Source organism: Larus michahellis, chromosome 8, assembly GCF_964199755.1.
Source record: "Larus michahellis chromosome 8, bLarMic1.1, whole genome shotgun sequence".
Taxonomy (NCBI): Eukaryota; Metazoa; Chordata; class Aves; order Charadriiformes; family Laridae; genus Larus; species Larus michahellis.
Window position 1 is genome coordinate 17,303,342 of NC_133903.1, and position 24,693 is coordinate 17,328,034.

At 40.9% G+C, this 24,693-nt stretch overlaps 1 protein-coding gene across 2 annotated transcripts in view; it reads right to left on the minus strand.

Moving 5' to 3' along the window:
- Window positions 1–24,693, minus strand: part of CLUAP1 (clusterin associated protein 1) — a 75,565-nt gene that overhangs the window by 44,650 nt on the left and 6,222 nt on the right. For both annotated transcript variants that reach the window (XM_074598260.1, XM_074598261.1), the window contains exons 4-8: window positions 23,834–24,013; window positions 22,623–22,718; window positions 8,497–8,580; window positions 6,588–6,721; window positions 5,263–5,404 (exon numbers count right to left, since the gene is read on the minus strand). In XM_074598260.1, the coding sequence (XP_074454361.1) occupies window positions 5,263–5,404; window positions 6,588–6,721; window positions 8,497–8,580; window positions 22,623–22,718; window positions 23,834–24,013 (636 nt within the window). The remainder of the gene's footprint in view (window positions 1–5,262; window positions 5,405–6,587; window positions 6,722–8,496; window positions 8,581–22,622; window positions 22,719–23,833; window positions 24,014–24,693) is intronic.

Consider the following 24,693-nt stretch of genomic DNA (forward strand, 5'->3'; position numbering starts at 1 on the left):
ATCAACAATTAAGATGCCTGTACTTACTTTTACATCTGATATGCCCTATAATTCAGTAACATTGGGCCAGGAGGTGCTCTCCTGGTACCTATAAAAATGTTACCAAACAGTCATAATTCAAACGTACATTAGCTAGAAGATTAAAGACTGTAGCCAAGCACTTTTCCTATTAACCTTCTGTTTGGCTATTTCAGTAAGCAGACATCGCAATGGGAATGTTTGGATTTAATATTTCAAGTGGGAGAGCTCAATGTAAGAAGACATGAAAGGCAGCAGAACCAAGGAGTATCTCAGAGTGCAACAGAACTCAGATATCCCTACTATACCCACATTCAGAATAAAGCATCTGCTTCAGGTACGGAGCTCTGATAAAAGACTATTAGTTTCATGAAGAGGGGATTTTATTTGAGGAGGGTGGCTTGCAAAGGGAAAGTCACAATACAGTCTGTTTATTTGGCTTTTCCTTGCTTAATCATGATAGACCGCTTACTGATAGTGATATCATAATGATGAAAAGAAAAATGGTTTAAGCAATCGCAAACCAACAATAATGACTGAGTGCCTTAGAACATCCTCTTCCATGTGTCCACCACTTCGTGGTATTCCTTAGCTGAGATTTCACAGCACTGGCATAAATGCAGTCTTAAAATACCTTAGGAGAAAGTAGCTGAAGAAGAAAGTACTTCAGGGATGTCCTCTGAGAAGCACAAGCATATTCTGTCCAGAGAGAAGGCAAATGCTAAAGGATATTGCCAAGTTATTCTGGCATTACACAAGCTAGTTTCAGAAACAGCTTGTTGCACTGTATTAGTCTGTGCTGTCCTTTAAAAGAGAGGCATTCATTTATAGTCCACAGAAAATTTCAACCCTCAAATCTGAAAACCCCTGAAACTTTGATTGAGAGAAACCAAAGTTCTAACAGCTTTCATGTCTAAACATCAGAAACAATTTCATCCTAAAACTAGGATAAAAATTAATGAAGTGTGCCGAATCTTTTTACAAAGTAGAAAAATTAAGAACAAATCTTTGAGGAGACATAGCACATAAATCCCTGCTTCTACACAGAAATGCAAGAAGATGGATTAATTCCACGAGCAGCACAACAGAAAAGAAACAGAATAAAAGAGGCGGCTGGAAATGAAAAAAGGGTAAAGAAACTGCAAAGGAAAAAGATGCTTATTTAAATTCCTTGGATCCAATAATAAGTAGTGCATGACAGTTTGTCAATAAGTGCGAGAAACACACTCGAAGGAGGAGTCATGTGAGGACTTCTGACATCTCCACAAATGGGAGCTGGGAACAGACAAATAATTTCATCTTTTTCATACATTTCAAAGGGCTTCCACATCAAACGGGCAGGTGCTCTGCAGGTGGTAATTTCATCATCAATTAACTGTTCGGTTCCACCAATTCATTCGGTTCAGACTCAAAACCAAGCCTTTAAGTTCCTTTTAAGACAGAGAGAGATTTCTCAGTCCAGTGCCTGGCAGGAGACTCCTGCCCATTGCTCTCCAACCACCGCTCCATATTGTTTCAGACACCGGGAGGCAAAGGGAACAGGGAACTGGAGACAACAACAGGAGCTCCGGAGCGCTCCTTTCCATGCAACTGTACACCTACCACATGGAAGGACAAACCACAAAAATCCACACAAATGAGCACTGCAGTCTGGAAAGGCTGGAGTGCTTCAACTGCTCAATGTCACTTAATTAAAATTGTGTGCTCGGGTACAATCTTTAAATCACTTTTCTAATTAGGAAATGCACTCTGGCCCAGGTCATTAGCTGCGCAACGTCAGCAGGGTACCAACACAGCTTGGAGTCTAAGTGCACTAGAGATTAGTCTCGTTATTCAGCAACGGTCTCTCAATCAGAACAAAAATTCCTCCTGAAAACATGCACCTAGTCAAGGAAAGGGCTCCAGGAATCAGTCCTCAGTGCTGAGAAGCACATGGAGTGCTGGATTAATCTAATTACATTGCTGTTGCTTTTTCCTGGCAAGCTATTTAACAAAATACACAGCGATGATAAAAAAAAAAAAAAATTGACTCTCACTTCCACTACAGAAGATAATTAAGATTTGTTTGGTGAAACAAAAGACAAATCAGGGTTGGAAAAAAAATCAACATAATTTTCAGTGGTTTTTGACAGCTGGAGAGAGTGAATATTAAAATGGATTAAATACAATTATCCTAGTTATTTTTTTTTATGATTCCGAAAATGACACAGAGATGATGAATTTCAGGACAAGACACAGCATCGGCTTGGAGCAAACTGCTTTTTTTCAAGCATGTAATAACCGACCCACAGATTTGCTTCACCAACAAGTAGCCAAAGGTGATGATGCACTACCTGAAAAGCAGATGAAGAGCGACAGAAGTAAGAGAAATGCCCTGATGTTCCAGGTTAGCAAGAGACTATTCTGAAATGGATTAAACGGTGGACAGTCTTTTTAAAATAAAAAAAGTAAAAAAGGCCCCCCACTGGTTTGGAAATAGGAATGCACCAGCAAGTCTCTTGATTTAGCTGGGACCCAGATTCTTCATCTTGTTTCAGTTATCAGGTCTTGTACCCTGATTTTGAGCACTGATATCTCATAATGACTTCAAGTAACAGTCTGGACTCAAGCACTCCTGAAAATCTGGCTATAAGAGAGACACATGTGTAGCCTCCTCTTCTACCAAAGCAACAGCTTCTACAACAAAGCAGTCATGGCTACCTGAGACACGGTATTGCTGCCCACAGAGAGACGGTTAGAGCCTCATCCTTTAAATATTTTTAGACACTCCAATTTTCTGTTTTTGATCCCTGTGCTCCTCTCTCCAGTTCTGAAGAACAACTGTCAAATGTACCTTTTTCCCCCCTTTATATTTTTGGTCTTCCCAAACACTGCCTAGGGAAAAGATTTAACGGACTAATACGTAAGAAGTGAAATTAAATGATCCCAGGGTACTTTCAGGGGGAAGCTCAAGCTACAGAACTAGATTTGACAGGTAAACCTCACGCTGGTTTAAGCTAACACAATGTATTTTACAGATAAAAGTTTCAGCACAAGTAACTTGACCACTTGAGGCCACAGTTAGAGACACCCAAGCACAGACCTCCAGACACAGCCAAACCCACTCCAAATGCAGAAGACCCTACAGCATTTTGCTTTTAGCATAAACCACATCTTAAAGATGTTTCCAGTTCTGACGTCTGCTAACACATACAAGCGATAGAAGTGTGCAGACAAAAAACACATCTTTTTTGTCACAAGCCTTTATACTCTTTAATTCTGCGTAACGCTGAAGCATTGTTACCTGCTCATCCTAGTAAATGAAAAGCCAAACCATATGGGTAGATTTCCAGGTGTCTTACAGACAGAAGGAGGAAAAGGAAAATAAAAAGGGCTCTCCATATTCTAAGCACGGGCACAGGCCTGAATAACAAAGGCTTTTTCTTCGTCTTATTATCTTTTAACAAAAATCCCCTGAAGAGCTGTACGCCAACTCATTACTAACTTCTGTGCATGAATTTATAAACAGTTTCAGGTAGCTCAGTTCAAAACATTTCTACTTTTGCTATTAAGTCTCAATGGCATTTGAACAGAAGGGAAAAAAAAATAATCAGATTTTAGGCTTCATTTCAAGATTATGATTTAATTGAAGGGGGTTTTTTGGCCAAAGATATGGAGAAGAACTAGAACATTATAAAACAAGACACATGAAAATACCAAGCTGACTACAGATTAGAAAGATGTGGAATAACGTCTACAGAGACAGTGCTTATAAAAAGGGAGGTTAATGGGAAATTGGTTCACAATGATTAATAAGTTGTCAAATGCCCACGTTATCGTTTAAAAGACGAGTTATTTTATCCCTCAAGCAAATAATGCAGCAAAATATTTGAGCCTTCTCAACAGAATACAGCATGCCTTTTGCTATGTCCAAAAGGTGATGGAAATTACCATATTTTCTCCAGACTGGCCTGAAGCCCTGGACATTGTACTGTACAGCTTCGACGCGCAGAAACAGAGCGCAGGCGATGGTCAAAGGGAAGGCTCCTTGGCACAGTCAGTTCTACGGAATGATAAGGCTTTCTAAAAAGACATCTCACAGATGCAAGAGAGACAGATTATAGGAGAATGGGAACTATAGAGTTACTGAGCTTTATCTGCAGCCTAAGCACAGGCCACAAAATTTTACTGTAACTAAACACACGTATGAATATTTCAAAGGAGAAGGCTGAAAAGTTGGGGTCAAACTACTTTGTTTTCACATCAGTAGGCACACATAGGCACGGCAAAAGCAAAACACACAGTCATAGCCAGATAGAAGGAACATTATGCACAGCTCTCCCATATTTCTGCCAGGAACAAGAGTTAAGTTGTGTTGACAAAATAAAACATGATCTGCATATGAATGACAGGACGATCCCGAAAGAGGAAGCACTCCTTAACTCAAAGTATAGCGCACCCACCAGTATTAAGCTCATTGACTGAAACATGTTTTCAATGAAGATACACCAGGTAATGACGGTGAGAAGGATGAAAAGCCACCAAGTAAAACACGGAGCTATGGGAAGCTGAATGAAAGGTTGGCTGAAAGCGCTGCAGTCCAACAAACATCCAAAGGAAAGTACGGAGCAAGATGAGATACAGGCGCAGATTATCCAGCAGGATACAAAACAGAGATTCGCGCTGAACTGATACAATTCAGCAAGTCAACAGAAAATAGAATTTCTGCCAAACAAAACTGAAGTCGATGTCAGCAACTGAAGGATATGTAAGCGAGGATTCCAGCATATCTGATCTTTTCACTGATACTCTTTCCTCTTCTCTTTGAGGAGGACTACTACGAGGAAATTGAAGAGCCTGGTGCTGAGAAACCCTTATACATCAGTTGCTGGCAAGAGGATAAAAATAAGCGCCTAATAACTCTTAGCGCATACGTTGTACGTGGCAAAAGGAAGATTAGAAATGCTGAAAACGTTCTTCATGAACAAAAAAATCATCAACCGAAAACGAGTCCGGGAAGTCAGAGACTGGAAAGGGGCATCATTACACTGGTTTAACTTCACTAACTCCAAAAATAAAGCTGTATTATCATGCTTGTCCGAGTGCAGTCACACTTACTGGATTGTCAGTAAACTGCCAGTCACTCAGAGCTGGCTCTACAACTAGTAAAGTGCTGCTTTGGCAAAGGGTATTAAAACATTTTCTGTTATAAGGCCAAGAACTAGAGGATATACAGTCTTGCTGAGCATTTCTAAGCTGTTTTACCTCAAACATCTCTTGCTCTGTCCTACGATGATCATCCAGGAGCTGCTCCATGTAGGTCAGATTACGGAATTTTTCTAGATAAATACTATATTGTTTCTGCAGTTGCTCCTCAATCTTCTCATACTCATCCATAAAAGCAGGACTGGAGAGAACAAGCACAAACTACTCAGTGAAATATTGACCTGTATACGCAGAATTCTGAAATAAGCATTTTTGGCTTTGCAGCTTCCTTTCCATGTCTACTAAACTAAACTAAAAGGACCTTTTGTTTTTAAGGTTCCATACTACTTCAGAGACTGAAAGCCTAAGACAAAAAACCTCCTTAAACTATCCTGCAAAAATTACATCTAGCAAAGGAAAGGTTATTGCGTACCCACTACCATTTCCTTTCAAACAGGCAGAAAGGCAGCATTTTGGCCCTTTTGGCAGGCAAATCTAAGTTAATTGTCCTGCTGTTCCACGGCCAAAAAAACTAGCTTGTAGCATGGCTGCTAAATCACCTACTTTGATGGAGACTTATTTCCTACAAAGACGTGACGTGTCATTATGAGCATAACTAGACTTGACGCCGGTAAGTGATGATGGCCTTATACTGCAGAGCTAACTGTTGCACCCCAAAGAACACCGCTGCCGTTCGATGCTTCACATCTACCCAAAACGCTTCCTCCAAAGGGTTACCGATCAAAATGTGTATACGAACCAATGTCATTCCTTCCACCACTCATTCCTCTAATATTTCCTGTTCTTTTTTTTTTCATGTTAGGTCAAAACCAGAGCATGATCTTGCAAATTGTATAAACCTGCAGTTTAATTAAGGGCAAGAAAACAAACCAAACTGTGAATCTGAACATCTTGATTTTACAGCAGGCTGTATCACTGCCTAGAGGAACCGATCCTAACAAGGGATGCATAATGAACTTCTTTTTAATGGTGGCTAAGAAGGCTAGAAGCCTCAGGGAACAGAGGGAATGTTCGCACCAGTTGCCATTTTCAGGAGAACTACCTGACACAATCCATGGTTAATAACAAAGGGGAAGACAAGACATACTATCTGACCATTTTGTGTGGCTCAAGCAGCAATTAGGCAACCCCAACAAATAATATTCTGGCCACTTAACAGCCTTGAAATTCTGATTTCAAATACATGGTAAGGGAAAAATGAACAATTACAATCCAGACGGGGTATTTCTAGAGAAGAGAATCTCTCTCCATCTCAGTCTCATTACAGACTTCACTCCTCGCTGCTCTAAGCATTAACAGCACACAGTTCCATCATTTATGCTAACACTCATTTATGCAGTAGATAATCAGTTCATAATCTTTACCGAACACTTTGCAGCGTCTGTAGCCTCTTCTGACTTCTTTCCAGCTCCAATTTTCGTTTTTCAATCTTGGCTTCCAAATTGGCTTCATCCAAAGCTACATTATTCAACATGTCCTTAGTCTTTTGGACTTCTTCCTAAAAGAGAAGGATGGTGAACCATGGCTTGCATTGGAATAATTAGAATTATCATTCAGATGCTGACCATTTTTCTGTATAATCTTACATCTCAGGTTACCAAATAAGTTTATAAGAATGAACTAGGACATAAACCGGCCAATGAAAAACAGATAAAAGTCACTTTATAAAGAACATAGTCTATCCAAATATCTTCATCACAGAATCACATCCTTTTCTAAGTCTTGCTTTACCAATCTTTTCAAAATCTGGGAAGCATCCTGAACATTGCAACATGTGCTACAGGAACCAGAAGGGGGAAGTGGGAATATTCCAGTTTATTAAAATGAACTGAGCACGTTCAGTGTGCTCATGCTCAGGAAACCACGAGCACCACACTTGCTGAAATTCCAGCAGTAATTGTTAGGTGCTGCTCAGCTCTAATAGGTCATTTCATTAACTGGTCCAGAACTAAAACAGCTGAGGTATGTGTTATTGATATTTCCCAAGAAGCCAACTGCTCTTCCATGCTGCTGTTTGTTTATTAGCGCTACTGCCTAGAATAGCAATGCATATTAACAACATTTAGAATTTATATAGACTGCGAGTGGGAGAAGAAACATAAGGAAAGATTGCCTGAAGTATCTATTGATTATGCACTGGCTGTTTAAATCTGGAACTCCACTCCTTGTAATTACTCACTTGGACTGGATACAGTTTGCAGTTAAATAACTTACAATAATCACTAGGATTTAATTAACCACCATACTTGCACAGTGGCTGTGAGTGCAGCTAATGGGTCAGAAATACAGGAACCCAAGCACTGGAGCAAGGACAGTGCTCCCAAGACTGGGACAGACAAAAGGTCCTCCAAAATGAGAACCGTAACGATGCACTGGCATGGCACTAATTAGCACAGAGCCAGTTCTTCTCACCCCTTGGCCAGCTCAGCTCTCCTGCTTCCAGAGCCCAACTTCACAACTCCAGGAGTACCAGCACATTTTGCATTACCAGGTACAGCCCTTGCAGCCCTGACTCTGCCAAGTTGACATGGCTTAGACAATGTGGGTGGGATGTAGATTTCTGTGCTGATTTAGGCAATTTTTACCCCTCCTGTAGAGCTTCTGGGGTGATGACTGAGCTCCTAGCAGAGGCAGGAAATATGACTAAAATGCAGAGGGTTTTTCTGTCATTTTCTCCCAAGAGAGGCACCACGGGAGGCCAAGTGCAATTCTTTGATGCATCAACTGGAGGAATGTTTCTGCGTATTGAACCAAGACAGTTATACAGTGCAACAGTCTGAAAGCAGGGCAGGTCTTAACATGCTCTCCTAGGTAGGGCTGCTAACATCGTTTACCCTTTCTGCTGCAGGCTGTGATTTCTGCCTGCCAGCTCACACTCATCACCACGCAGACACCCCCTTCACTCTGCCAGGAAAGCTATCAGTTTCAATTAACGGGCTTGTTCACTCTGAACACAACAGATTTCCCAAATAAACCAGAAGGATCGTCAGTGACCGTATTCATTACCACGACACAAGGAGTCATCACAGACTCATCTCTGCCTTGATGAACTTCTGTTCACACGTCTGATGTTACCTAAAGACCAAAGTGTGCATTAGCCATTAACTGAAGTTCAACATTAGCTATTAACTAACCAGGTACAGCACTACCTGCTGCAGCCAGCTGAAGGTGATATATGCTTTGGCACTCTTAACCTGTTGATAAGAAGAGCTACATTCTTCTTGCAGGAGAGGAATGATAGTTTTGCAATTAAATAAATAACATTTTGCTTACCAGAACACAGTCAATGGCAACCTTCATCATCTTCTCAGCCTCATTTATCTCCAAAGGTCTGGCAATAGACTCTGTTCTTGCTTCCTATGAAATAAAAACACACCAGTCTATTTAAGCACTACACAAAGGAACTAATATATGCAGAACTGAGGGTGGTCAAGTAACAATGATATGATCATCTGCATAATAAATGGAGTAGGATTTAGTGTTTATTCACCAGGGCTAAGGTAATTTAAAGAACAAGAGATGATGAGAGAGACAGTTAAGTGAGGCTGAGATTAACACTGAGCAATTAAAGTATCTTTACAAAACAAGATAAGTGCTACTGTCTGAACTGCAAGAATGCAGATTTTTGGAAACTGCGCTGGTTATTACCTGTTGAGCAAGGTATGCAAGGTAGCACAGAAGATTTCATCATCTTTACAACATGACCCATGAAAACAATAGTGGAGGTAGATGAACAGTGTCACCAAAATTACGGAGAAACAAGCCCTATGAATCCATCTAACTCAGCCAGGCAGCTGGGACAGTCAGCAGGTGCCCCCTACACCCATATGAAAATCAGATGGTGCAGATGTATGGGCTTCTCCAATTCTGATAACCAAGTGGTTCAGAATCTTCATCAAAACAGTGTTCCTTATTTAGATCCCAAAGGACGAAAAAAACCTCTTCCCTCCTCAGCAGCTTTGGGGACAGATGGGCTTAGGGGTATTCAGCATGCATTTGTCTGTCTGATGTCTTACAACACTGACCTGGTCATCTTATGAAAGCACTGGATTACTTGTTTGCTACTGGGAGGACAGGAGGGAGATTTTTCCAGTTAAATGTCCTTAAAAATCATCTTACATTGGCAAACCATTTGGTAACAGGTGGATAAAGATGGAAATAGCATCTCTGTAGAGAACATCTGACTAAGAATCTAAAAATGCTTCATACACATTGCAAGAGGCTGCACCCAGCCTACAACAAGATGAATTCTGGCAGCAAATGCAATTACTCTGTGAAGGTACGGTGCCAGATGCTCCAGGTTGCACGGGCAAGTACGAGCAGAGGTAGCCCAGCTCCCTCCCCACCAACTCAAGTTCAGGGGGTCGCACGGTGAACCCAATCATGGAGCTCATCCAGCCAAAAAAACCAGCTTTTTGTGCTGCGCGTATTCCTCTGCTGGATCAGTTCCCTGAACAAGCCTGCCACGTGCTGCACCAAGGCTTTTTTTTCTGGCACAAGAAAAGAAGTAGAAGAAATATTATGTTAGGGATAGTGACAGGAGCTACATCTGTTAGTGGCAGTGAAAGCTCACTCTGCCTAAAGTGCCTGTGAACATTCCCCCATCCGCACAGAAATACAAGCCCCAAGCAGCAGAAAGTTAATTTGGATGAAAATAAGACACAAAGAGCCTGCACAATACATATTCCTGAATAACTCCACAGGTAGACGTCTTTGGAGAAAGACCGGACAAGAATAATGTAGCTGAGTAGCAATTCTGAGAACCTTATGCACTTAACAAGCTCAACAAAACGCCGATTTATTTCTGAGGACTTTGCCTAAACTGAAACAGCAGCCAGGGTCAGCCTGGCGAAGACTCGGACAACCGTACTCGGCTCTTCACGGCAGCAGCGAGATCTCTGCTACAGAGAATATTTCAAACAAAATAGTTTTTCACTCAGCAGGGGGAAGGAAATTATTTTCCTTCCCGCTTTCAAAAGGGATAAAAAAAACCAGCAAGGACCTTAGTTTTTAATTATAAACAACTCCCTTACCAATATCCTTGCAGTAGCCTGGTAAAACACCCACAGAACACTGCAGCATGTCAGGGTAACCAATGGGTTTTAGATAAACTTTTGAGGATCTGCCCTTTTAAGTTGGAATAATTTATACAAGTTTAATGTCTTTTCTTCTTCTACCTTCCCTCGGCTTCCCACGGGAGTTTCACGTACAGATTACAGTCTTCATGCAGGAATCCACATCATTTTCTAGACAAGGTTAAGTCCTGCCATCACACCTGCTTGGAAAAATCTGGCAGGGCCATGAAGAGTAGTGTAAAAGCAGAAGTTTGTATTTTCAGAGTGCGGAATCAGGGCTGAACTGGAAAAGGAGAAGGCAAGGGCAGTTAACGTCCCCGCAGCCCAGCAGACCAAGAGAAGAACTGAAGAGGACCGTTACAGCTTCTGTACGCACATGGCTCCTCCCTAAGACTCTGCATTCGTACGTACATTTTTCATTTCACTGCTACAAACGGTGCCATTAACCTAATTTTGACACTTTGGAGTAATAAATCTAAGTGGAAAATATAGTAAATATAACGGAAAAATAGTAATATATAATCATAGAATCACAGAATGGTTCGAGTTAGAAGGGACCTTAAAGATCATCTTGTTCCAATCCCCCTGCCCTGGGCAGGGACACCAGAAGTGGAAATATAATGGCAAAATAAATATATATGTGGAGGGTATCAAAGCTGTTGATAAATTTTTTAATGGATGTTTGTAAAAATTTCCCTGGGTATCCGTCACCGGGCTGTTTCCTGTTATCCTGTGACAACTCCTAAAGAGAAAACTTTTGTTTCTAACATCTCTTTCAGGAAGGACCCTGCAACTGGCCGTATAGGAGAGGATTAAAAGGAAGGCAGCTCACATTAATATGCCTGGATAAAAATAATCACTCCACAAAGATTATGAAGACATTAGGAAAGGCATTTACTTTAAAAATACCAAAGCTGGTCAATTTAAACATTGTTAAGCCACAAGCAAATTAAAGAAAATGAATTTAACACAATGACTTTCACTATTTCTGACTCCCCACATGGGCAAATAAAGCACATTTTTCTTCCAGCCTGACTCATCCTCACTAGCATTTCTTACCCAATATAAAATATGCAGAAACATGACAACTGAGATTTTTAAAACCTGGCTTTACACAAAGGCTCTTCTGTTTATGCTTAAATCTGTGGATACAAATAGGCTGTATACTTGAAGGCAAAACCAATTTTCTAAATTTGTCCAAATACCAGGTATTACATTGCCACTGGCTGTACTCGCAATTCCTTGTGCTCAAAAAAAAAAAGCACCCGAATGAAACTGAGCTGAAAAAATATGGGCTCGTTCATTTTCTTTTGAAGTAATGTACTCTTTGCAATTAGGTGTACTAATCAGAATACACATTATAATACACAAGAGGTTTCCTTTAAATTAACCATCAAAAATAGAGTTCTTGGGAGAGGTGAAAAATCTAGACAAAAAAAAATTATCAAGGCAAGAGGAGGTAAGAAGCAGAACAATTTAGGACTATGCCCGGTAATTACAACTTGAGAAAACAAACATATGCAAAACCAGAGAGGGATTCATCAACAAGCTGATTGAACAGGAAGCGCTGGTAAGTGGTAAACAAAGTGTCCAAGAGCTCCCTGGCTATAGTTTTACATGATAAATACTAATTAAAAATCAGGGAAGCCAAGTGTAAAATTATTTTTTTATGAACTAAAGCTGACAATTATTAAAGAAAACACACGACAGCACACAAGAGACACCATTTGCTGGCATTATTTATCTCCCCTGTTTGGACTAATATTTGGTGCCGCGTGGAAAGGTTAGGACTTAAATTCTTCCAGTTTTGAATTTCATTTTGGACAAAGCCAATTGGAAGCACTAACAAATGACTTGGCTGGTTTAGACTTGAAAACTTTGTTTTCTTTGCAAATGAGAATTTCATTACAAAGTCAGAAAGATTTCTACTCAAAGACAAGCTGACCACCCAATCAAGCAGAAGAGAGCACAGCCTGACAGGACGCTCCCCGCAAGACATAGAAAGTTAGAACAAAAGCCAGCTCTGCCCAAATTGCACCCATTTTGTCATTAAAAATGAAGATAAGTTTCCTTAGAGCAAAACTGTACTGCAGTCATTTCAGGAAATAACACTGATCTTAAAGCCTTCAAAACTCCATCTGTCTAAAGAATTTACTCGTCTCAAATCTGCGTCCCCACTAAGCGATGCTCCCCTGGGTCAAACACCAAAAGGCCACGGCAGATCTTCAGCGCAGAAGCCCGGGGTTCTGTCCACAGGAATCAGATCAGCAGCCAGGCTTCTGGAAGAGGCAATTTGCTGCAGGAACCACCTTTCTGGGGAGAATTCAAGCCTGCTACAGGACCACAAGTTACCATTATTCTCTAAACACTCAGTTGAGCGTTGCAGTCCAGCTTCTTTCTGACAAAGGATAGTGATGGTTTGGCTAACCAGGAGTTCTACCTTGCTCAGCAAAAAAGCATCCTGAAAGATCCATATACAGAGGTAGTCACCTCGTCAAACCCTCTTGCAGCTTCCCTGCCAAACACCCAGCTAAACGTCAAAAAGCTGTTTGAAATATGCAATGCAGAAAAGCAGCACAGGACTTGCCTTCGCTGTCGCTAAAGATCTATTCCACAAAACTCTGCAGCCCCAAGTTTCCTGGATGTGGAAATACGTGGATTTCTCTGCCCCTCCGGGATCAATAGGGAATACCTATCTTTTATTCAAAGTATAGTATCTTTTAGAGCATGTACACAATCTCCAAAATACATGGCAACATGCAGGTGACTCCATCACCTGAACAATCTGATATTCCAGGTATGCCCTAAGTCCTGTATTATATTTGCCAGCTCTCTTCAATTGTCTTGGACGCTCTCAGACATCTAAAATGAGACTGTATGCCTATATTTAGACACCTATATTGCATGTTAAAGTTCATGTTCCCAAATAAAAAACAAAACAACCCACCATCAACAACAACAACAAAAAAACCCAAAAAACCCACAACCAAACCCACAGATAAAAGCTCCTGAAAGTTTCAATTCGGGCCCACTTACATGTCAACTATAAGAAACATTCTATATCGACAATTAAAACTGCTGGGAATACAAAACTGAAGACCAAGAATTAGCAAAAAGCTCTAGAGGGAAATGGTATGTTGTCAAGCATACGGGCTCCACAGAGCACATACTGGCGGAGGTCAAGATAACGGCTCCTGTGTCTCCTGACCTTAGCAGAAACTGGTAACAAACCCCAGCACTTTTGAGGCACATTGTACCTTTCCATTGTGTGCAAGGTCTTATAATCTGGTTCAGAATCCTTGTATGAAGGAAAATGTTGGGAGCCCTTCCTGAAATATAAGAAAGGCTCTGTTGCAGCTTGGCTCATTTAGCTTAAAGGTCAGACCCAAGTATCAGAAGGCCATCACTTGGCCTTCTACTGAAACCTGAAAAGCTTCTCAAAGTCAGTCGACTATCCAGGTAGTAACAGCGACATTCCCTATAGACACTTGTCTGTACGCGGAGCATCCTGCAAAGTGGACTGAAATGCAAATTTTGAGTGGGCTTGCTACTTTGCGTTGTCGCGCTGACCAAATATGCTAATATGCAAGAGGTAATCCATTCCACTTTATTACACCACTGGTGATGCTCCTGCCTCCCTGGGTCCTGCACTGTTAACATGGAAGCCACCCTAAATTACACAGTGCCTCGCTGCACAGCAATGTCACCACACAGAAAGTCCAATGCACAAAGAGTGGGGGCAGGAGGACACCACCATGTCTGCAGACGCACCCCACCGCTTCCCTTACTGAGAATCTTCCCTCCCCAGGAGCTTTATACTGGGTTAACAATGAAGAGCCACCACTGCAAAACCATTCTGCAAATATGCCCAGCAAAACATTTTCAACTGGTAATGGTTTTCCATCATTATGCATCAAAAACTGATAAACCAGCTTCCTGCATGCTTGACGTATGGATAAATGGATGCACATATCTTCTGAACCACAGTAAGGAACCAAGGCAAGTAATTAAGCATGACCAGCACACAAGTCACTCACGATAAATGTGGTACAATATATATATACATTGATGAGCACAAGGTCTAGAAGAGGTTTCTAAACACCTTTTTTGTGGAAAGTTTTTTTTCCCCCCAACACACTGGCTTTTGCACCAAACATGCAAAGGTTCAATCCTTCCTCTTTTTTCAGGAGTTCGTAAGCCGCCTCACTGCCACTGTGTGTTGGCTTCACAGTCTTCAGCCTTAGTCCAGGAAGCATTTTACATCCCATAATCCCTGCAAATATGGGTTTTCCAACTAATGCTGCCGATACAGGCAATAAAACTCTCCTTTGGGAGAGTTTACTAACACACACTGTGTCGACGTTTGTCCAATATAGGGAATGGATAATTAGCCATCATTATACATCAACAGCAAGGTACAGGAGGCACATTAAAAACAATCCAGACCTGAAGGAATCTTGATACTTCCTAACAGCTTGTTTTCTGCTTCAAGAGATTAAAGCTCAAGCTAATTGAGAATTTTGCTACTTCCAGGCTCCCATAAAACCACGCTGCTTTCTCGTATGCTCATCTCAGCAGTCCACAAAGGGAATCCACAGAGACATCTCCCTACTCAGCAATGCAGAACTCTCAATCAAAGTCAGTGTTCAAAACCCCCTGGCTATCCTGATGAGTAAAAAGCATGCCACAAGAAGATCTGAGATAAAGAACCAACTGGAAAGCGTAATTTTTCTGCAGACCAAAAAGAATCAGAAGGCCTGCCTAGCCGGATAAGAAGGAATCTGAACATATGCTTTATGACAGAAGAAACCCCTTACAAATGTTGGCACACAGACTGCTGAGGCACAAAAGGAAACTTTAAACCTATCTGACAGGCACGAAGTTACACTGCTCTGTCCCCCCCCAACACCCTCCCCCGGGAGTCCACCCGTCTTCTGGTTCAAGAGCTGGTTCCACTGAATTGCCCTCAGCTCACAAACCCCAGCACATGCTCACTATTGTCTTCCAACATCCTTAAAAACCTCACCTTTAATTTACTTCATGTAAGGTTTCGTGGCACACAGCATTGGTAAAGCTTGGATTCGTCCACAGGACTACAGGGTGTCACTTAACCAGGAGGTGGCTTGTGGTGTCTCTTCCAGAGCCTGGCGAGACGACAAGGAACATATCTCTTCTAGCAGAGCAAAAGCTAGGTTTGTGAGTGAAATTCCTAACATAAACAGATAGAAATGTTCTTGGGCAGCATGGAGCGGTGGGAGCTTGCTTTCTGTTTTTTAAAGGGAAAAAGAGCAGGGTCATCAAAAAGGCAAGACACCCAGTCAGGCAAAAAAATCTTGCCAGTTTCTCCTTTTATCCACATTCTTCTGTGACAAAACTAGAAACAAAATTTCCTTTCCTTATAGATAACATATAAGAAAACTTCAGGACGGTTATGATTTTCTTAGGGGGAAAAAAAGCAACAAAATGGAGTATGTTTTTCAGCAGCACCTTTCAGACCTCAAAGACACAAGACGACATCGTGCAAAGTTGCAGCAAACGTGCAGGTGTTGTGTCTGCAGCATTACCACCCAAAGAGAGTTTAAACTTTTAGTTCACATCAAGCCTTTGACCTCAGTAAACATTACCATACAACTTTGGTTTCTATTCCCAGCAAAGCTTAACCAGCAGTAAGTGGAGTGGCTTTTGTATTCCAGCGACAGAAATACCAGGTGGTGCTCTCCAGCCAGAAATAAAAAAAAAAAAAAAAAAGGTATTTTAAATAGCTAAAAATAGCTAAAATCATTGTCCTTCTGCTTAAGGCAGCACATTTTCCTCTTATGTAATTAAAATTTTGACATGGCTTTGAGACACATACTTTGTGTCTCATGAAGGAAGGTAAGGAATAACAAACAACCAAAACCTTACCAGATATTCAGTAGACAGTGTTTCTGATTTAGCCCCATTAAGTGGAACCTGCAGAGTCACACAGGTTTTGACAAATGCTGTGACACAAAAAAGATGGTTCAAGTGTGATTTTCTTCCCAGCCAAGCTAGAACGGTTTTTCAAAACAGTCTAGAACTGAGCTACAAGAATTCAGATCTTCCAAGTAGGCGACAGAATCCTCAATGCACTGACATAACTGGTCCCCAGACTGGGAGGAGAAACGTGCCACCCAGCAATTTATAGCTGCCGCTATGTCTCCAAGATAAATGCTAATGGGAAGTTCACTACAAAATCATTTCTTACATAAAACACATACCCACAACTGTTATACCCACACAGCATACAGCCATGGTTACGCTTACAGCAATCTAAAACATAAAGCAGTATTGATTCAAATATATCTTCCAATTGCAAGGTTTAATTTTGGCTTCGGTTTTTCATGGCTTCCCACCGTGCAATAAGCCCCTTTTCTCAAATGTGAAAGGTCAGGTTTTGGTTTGAAGCAGGACAGTTCAAGGAATTTGAATTCACCAGAGTTCCGTCAATTTCAGGTTACAAATTTCCACTAGAAAATATTTTTCCCTCCCTGATACGTGGTGACATTGTAGCCAAAGCACAGAAAATAAAAGAAATTAGTTTATCCGCCTCCCCCAGGCAGTATCTCGGACCCAGAACTAACATTTGGCAGACGGAAAACGGTTCCAATGTTACAAATAAAATAATTTTTTGTAGTTAACTTCCAAAGAGTACTGAATAACGCAGCCATCGCTCAAATCAGATCTACCTCTCTACAGAAAGAGCAGGCGGTGAGCTCCAGCAGCGTGAGAGGGGGCAGGCAGGGAGAAGGGTTCTTTAATCAAAAGGCTGGGAATAAAGAGATCCAAGTTAAATGTCCTTAGTGGCAACTCTTTTCATTGTAACTAATACCGTCTGGGTTCCACAGCTAGATCTAAATGCCTTTGGCTCTCCTAAGAGTTTAATTCAAGCATTTCACAAACTGAAGTCAATAAATACATTCTCAGTGACTTCCACCAGTTTTGGAACAAGCTTAGACTGCACACACACACAACAGTAACACTCGTAGCAACACCCTGTACTTAGAAATTTATCCTCCATAGATTGGGAAGCACTTTGGCTGGCTGTTAAAAGCTTTAATCTACAAAATTACAGAAATTACTTTATTTACACAAGAGGATACCGAGGGAATAAACAGTTTGTTCAAGGTCACAGACGGAGTAAGTGCCAAGTGGAGCATTAGAAAACAAACCCAATGCGTTGCCCATCTTCAGCACAAGCTAAGTACATTAAAAAAAATAAATTTCAGTTTTCTTCAGTTTCACATGGCTTAGAGTTAATTAAGAGGTAAATAAAATGAAAACAACCTTGAGAAGGTCAGAAATCTTCATGCCTGCTAGCAACACAGAGGCAGTTTTATTCTGGCATTTTTTTGCTGCATTATCTTACTGCGTCTACTAATTCAGCAAGTCTAAGCAAGGCAGCTTCTTGACAGGCTCCTGCTAATGTGTCCACAGGACCTCTGGCAGATGCAAAGTGGCAGGCACTCAGAGTCAGCCAGCTTCGCGGAGCTGTTATAAATAGCTGTGAATTCTTCCTTTCGGATTGTGGATGTTCCATGTGCAATAACTCGGGAGCGTCCTTCTTCAACTGATGGCAACTGCCCTTGAAAGTCATTACTGCTTTATTTTGTGCTAAGGAATTATTTGGATCACCTCATCACCCCTCTTTATTTTGTGCTAAGGAATTATTTGGATCGCCTCATCACCCCTCCCTCCCCCCAACGATTCATCTGGCTATTTTCACCCTAAGCGATCGATCACCAGCTGTTACAGGGTATAGAGGATCACTGACTGCTCTAAAATCTTCTGACATCTCTAGGAAGAAATTCTTGGCTGTGAGGGTGGTGAGCCCCTGGCCCAGGTCACCCAGAGAAGCTGTGGCTGCCCCATCCCTGGACGGGTTCAAGGGCAGGCTGGACGGGGCTTGGCGCAACCTGGTGTGCTGAGAGGTGTCCCTGCCCAGGGCAGGGGGTGGCACTGGGTGGGCTTTAAGGTCCCTTCCAACCCAAACCATTCTGTGATCTTTAGGCTGTTGACAAGACTGCAGCCATCAGATGTGAAACCCAAAGTTTGGGCGAATGCATAGTGAAGCAGCGCTGCCATTTTGCCCAAGTACTTACATTAAATCTATTGCTGCTTTTCTTGATTTTTGTGCTTGACAGGCTTAATCACAGCACTGGTATTTTCAACTTCTGCTTCTTTTAATCATCCCAAGCATTTAGTATAGGGTATGAAGGGAGAGAAAGAAATCCAAACAAAAGCCCCACCTCAAATACAAATCAACTTCCACCTTTTCCGTCCAAAAAAAAAAGCTAGAAATCAGATTAAAGAAAACGAGAACTCAGAGTGACTAGTTACTTATCCAAAGCTAGCTGTAAATATTCTGAAAATTAAGGCTACATAGTAATGCAATGCAGAGAAAGTTCCCCTGGCAGTAAGGAAACAATGAAGATGAAGACATACGTCTCTGTACATAGAATTTGCTTTTCAGCTGCAGCTCTGTGTAGTACCAAAATTCATTCATCAGCTCCACTACAGTCTTAACATCTATCAAGATTACAATGGTTTTTAGATGTGAAAAACCAAATACACAGTGTTAAGAACCAGCATATTCAAAACCAGACTCTATGAATTCCAACTTTGCAATTTCTCTGCTCTAGGGCTTGGACCAGTAAGACTGGAAACTGCAGACTATGTTGCAAATGGAAGCATTAAATGGGTTTTAAAAGAAAAATTCTGTCTCCACCATTGCACTGCCCTAGGACACCAACAACCTACGCTGTGCTCATCCACAGCTGGTTTAGAAACAACAGAGCTTCATTGGAAATCACCATTTAACCCCAAAGATCCTCTGGACAAGTAAGTTTTTTCATCCTTTTCCCCCCTTAGGGGGGAATTGCTCCCCAAAGTTAACTGGGCCAAGCTCCCGTTTCACAGTTACCTGACAGCGTGGGTGACACAGCTGTAGTAATGCACACGCAGCCCCCATACTTCTTCCCCTCCACACCTGGTGCTCCACAGCTGGCTCCACAAGTTGGGATCCACTGACAGTAGGAAAAGGAATCTCTTTGCCTTTCGGCAGGGCTGGAATCAAATGGCTTCTCTTCACATTTAGGCTCTCTGCTGCTTTAGGATGGTTAATCGGGAAATGCCTTCCTCTTCTTTTTCAAATATAAAATCTGATTTCTTTTGTAAATGAAAAATGACATTTGTCATTTTCATTCGATGAGAAAAGTACAGCTTTTGGGGTTTTTTTCCGCAAAAAGCCTAACAGCATCACAGTCTGAATTCAGCAAATGAAAACCTGTAGGTTATGTTTCTTCTGCCATTTTTAAATTAAAGGGGTTTTTGCATTATAGATTAACTTTGAAAGTAGTTTACATATACATTCAGTCTAGAACCAATGTATTTATGAAGGCATCAGAAAGGCACAGTACCACATTTCCAAGAAAATGAATACAGACTCCAACTCTTCCCGCTAAACACGCACATGCTTCTACATCATTATGTACCTACAATGCATCGAACAGAACCATTCTGCTAATAAACTCTTCCCTATCTGAAATTTGTTTTCATTCAGAAAGCAATTTATTTAAAAAAAAAGTGATCCATGACCTGAAAAAATAAAATTTATCTAATGTATAAGGCTTTTCTACACAGTTTCTATATAAGTTACGTGCAAAAAGGACTCCAATAAAGAAAGTAAAGGTGGTGACACAAATTAGAGTCAACATTTCTACAGGAAATAATGAGCTTTACTTCACTTTTCTCAATGATCTTTCCCCAAAAGCTGCTCAGACTATAAGAACAGACCTAGTCAACCCATTAATGCCAAATGCTAGCATTTCTTTTACTGGAAAATGAAGCAGTCTTCACTTTGAACAGAAACAAGATATATCATCAGTCTGTTTTCGCCTAGATAGTGAGATTCTTCACTTAAATATTCAGAAATGGATGGATTGGGGCAGGGGAAGAGGTTCAGGTAACACAAAACTACCATGTTTTCAAATTCATTAAAACAATATCACAGCCATCGATGCATTTAATATGCGCAACAGGTTTCAGGATATAAAATGTAATGAAAAAATAAACCATGCTGCTCTCCTACCGCCCTGTAATAGCACAATCCCTCTGCCAGTGCAATTTAGTGTGTCCATTACTTAGCCACGCAACGTCAAAAGAAAATACGCAATGGAAATCAATAATCTTCACATTAAAAAATAATAAAAGGAACCTTAGATTAATGGCAACTAATTTGATATCCACAGACAAAACTCCCCACACAAAGCCAGAATTAATTGCACTTCTACTTCTGCCCACCTGATTCCAGGTGAGAGGGGCAGGCAGAGGATGCCATCCCTGTCATCTTCTGAGCACCTCACCAAGTCTGTGAAGGATCCAGAGAAGGTGGTGTGAAGTGAAGAAGGGCTGCCCTCGACACTGGCTACTTAAAAAGAACCACAGCTCCACTGACTTCCATGGGCATTATCAGACCCAACAGCGGTGGAAGAAAACAGCAGTGTTTGGCTCTAAGCCTCGCATTTGATGAGCAAATTTCATACTTCAAGCGAAAGGCGGAGATGGGTGCTTATAATGAAAAAAAGGGCAAATTAAAAATTCACAAATTCCACTGAACAACTGGTTACCGCAACCTCCTGGCTTCTACCCTGAAACCTATTTGCTTTGCTACAGGCTCATGTCTCAAACTTGTCACACGCTCATGTACAAAACTTGGCATTTAACACACAAACCAAAAATGGGTTCTTTAGCTTTAACGAATCACTGAAGAAGGCTGGAACCAGTCGCAAATCATAAGGAACAGAGCTTGAAAGTCTCTTCTGCTGCTCTCTGGAGGTTCTCACTGTGCTGTCACATAGTGTCACCTTGTGCTTTTAGGGTATAAACTCAGAGCTAATGAGACAGAAGCAAAGGTCATCTTTCCTAAGACAGGATTTCTTAAATACAACAAGTTCAATCTGTCAAACCTTTTTGCAAAATATAAACTGGGTACCTATATAGGATTAGTTAGCCCCATCTTGTGCACTCAGTCGTTATGCCACGAGAAACACGTGCTCGCTACTGTATATAAGAAAGACCGTCCTTTTAGAAATTGCACCTTTAAATAGTTTTCCATTGAAGATTTCTTAATGGATCCAATGAGAAGTGGCTGCACTGCAGCACTTACTCGTCTCTTGATTTTCCATTTCATGCTTTCAGCACTCTGCACTTGTGCAAGTCCCTTTTCTAGGGCCCAGTTCTAAAGTCAGTCTGACTCCTAAAAGCCTTGATTTAAAGCGATCAAATAATGCCCAATTTCAAACCAATGCTCGAGTACTTTTTAAAAATGTTGCCTTATACTGACCTATACTTGACTTTTTAGCGGAGTTCTTAGAAGTGCTGTACTTAGAAAAAAGGGTTTAATGCTCAGAGCAAACATTTACATATTAGGCAGTATTCATGCAAAAACTATTTCAAAGCCAAGAAATCAAGCAAAGAATGCAAGATGAGAAGTAACTGATTAACAGTTTTGTAACTATCGTGTATGTTGAATTAAACTGGATTATGGCTTCTCTCTCCCTTTTAAAATATTAATGCTTTTCACACTGCTGCATACCATGCTAACGTATCTCGCAGAAAAGGCAATGTTCCCCAGATAATGTTCCCTGTATATCATCTACCCTTTGAAACACTTGTACTCCATCAAACAAGGATCTGGGAGCATTAATCGTCAAGGCACCCAGTCTACTGCTCTCAGAGGCTGTGCTTCCTACAGCTCAGAAACTGCAAATCTGAAGATTACCAATAACAGTACTAGCACATTCAGGGTTTCCCTTCTTTAAAAGTCTATTTTCAGAAAACGAATAACCTCCAGCATTGCAGATAAATGCATTAAAGGAAATAATTGAAAAACTTATTGGCAGTGTTTCAGGACGCTTCCATGACTTCATGCAACAGCTTGTGATTTTACAACTAAGCTAAAGAATATGAAGAACCCTGCGGGCTTACGAGGCCTTCAATTACTGTAACAGAAATAATGAGCCTTGCACTTGGAAAACTAAGGGCATTAATTATTTATCTTTCAGAATATATCTATCCCCACCACTAAAATGTACATATAAAGTTAGTATTTCCAAGCGGTTCTGCAGAGAGTATTTCAGTTTCCTGATGAAGAGAAAATGCTGAACTGTTTAGACCCATTCCTTCTACTCAGAGAATATTCATTTTAGATGCAGTCATTAACTAACTATTGATACTTTTTTCACCCTTTTTCTTTGCAGCAGCCAATGAACACAAGTTCCTGTACACGCTCCAGCTTGTACTTACCCTCAGTTCAACTTCTTTGCCAAGTAAGTCATATAGAGTTGCTCCTTTGGAGGTGATTTCGGAAGCAAGCTGTCTCGCTGCCTTCAAGTCAGCAATCTGGAAACACAGAAACAGCACTCAATAGCAAAAGAGAATCCCCAGGATCCCCCAAAAAATCCACAACAGGTTTTTTCCCCCCATTTTGATGTTAAAATTGCAGCACAGTGGCCAAAACTCTGCTATAGTATTGAAGAGGTTGTCCACCGGAATCAGAGTGAGCCTGTCTCTTAGCTTTAAAGTGGTTTAGATGAGGCCCCATCTAGACCCAGGCTTCTGGGTGAAACCCAATCACTTTAGGCCAACCAAAAAACCTTCTCAAAGCTGTGACTCGGCCGGTTGTTGGTTCATGCGCTGCCCAGGCCAAAGGGAAACATCATCTTTTTCATATGCAAAAGTAAAAAGTATATATATACCGTAAGGAACGTGACTAGCACATTGCATAGCTAATAAATATTAATATAAATATTGATCATCGACAAGTGTTTTTTTATTATTTCTACAGATGCTTTCTTCAGAGGGGCACACCAGACGTACAGAGAGGAAAAATCACCTATGGTTCTGCCCTTTTTTCAAGAATGGTAGTACTATTGCCTAACAAGCAGGCATGACATAGTATAGCTATAAAAAAAATTGAGGACTAAAAATATCAGAATATAGAAGAGTGCTAAAACTAACACAAAGAAGTAACAGGAGTTCCTCTTATTTAACAAAGTGTTGGGTTTTTTTTAATGATGACGGTGTTTATTTTAAGGGCTTGAACAGCTTTGATGTCTGCTAGGGTACCATGGAGATTTCCCTTTTCTTCGGTGAAAATGGGCTCAAAAAAGACCTTTCAGTCAGTATTTTGCAAACTCCTCCGGTTGCAAAAGGTTAGTAGAGAGAAAGTAGTCTTTATTCTGGCCTACTCCAACACTTCTACGATTTCAACAGCAGTCCACACCAAAGATAACCACGTTTGCGCCACTGGTGCCTTTTATTATGCTTTTGGTTGAGAATTCACAGAGATTAAAGCAAATCATAGCCTATAACCTTGACTACAGAAAGTATGAGTTAAAACCATAGCCAGTTCCTTGTGAAAACATTCCCTACTTAAGTTTCAGAGAGAAAATGGATTTCTTTTTCCTAAGTTAACGCAAAACCCCTGCCCAAAACAAGAGTAAAGTTCTCCTTACTTTTGAGCCAAGATCGAACTTGAATTTGCTGCTGTCTTCCTCACTCAGGTCTGCGCGTTCCACTCCCTTGGTATTCATAGCGCCATAAAGCACAGAGGTGATCTTTAGCAGTTCCTTCACCGCGTAGCCATCTGCCTGGTAAAGCTTCTTAGTGTTGAGCTTTATGTGAGCTTTGGTAGCCTTTGGGAAGAAAGAATGGATTCATCGTGTCACAAAGAACAAATTCCTCATTTACCTCTTCACACTTCACTCAAAAGCTCTTTCTGGGGCCACCATGCTCTGCTTTATGGAAATAAATCTTCCTGTTTGGAGACACAAGTTTGCCTCACCATATTACTGATGTTTCTAGAAGAAATTTTTCTGAAACATGTGCACTTTCTGCACATCAGAACATTTGCAGATAATTGCCAGAATGAAAAAATTCAAACTATCCATTAATTCTTCCCTGCATGACGATCAGCAAAAACCCTGTGCACCACTTACATTCCACTTAAACTTAATTTGAATTTAAGTGCTGCCCAGGTCTTGTGATGATGCTGCAGAGAGGTAAATTTCACCCTTAATGAGTTACAAGAATAAGATCAATTATCCTAATTTAACTGTCTTCTCTTCCAGCACTACCTTCAGAATATTTTATTGTTTCTCTCAATTTTTCTTCCCTGCTACTATATTGGTGATTTTATTCCCTTGTCTTCCATCTCTGAAAAGTACAGACAGACCAGTAAGGAAAAAACCATTAAAAATTATAATATTATCTTTTTATACTTCAAAATAATAAAGGGGGAAAATGAGGATAATAGAAGTGATAACATCTGTCACAGAAAGGACACAATTGTTGTTCTTGAAATTCCTGCCAAGAT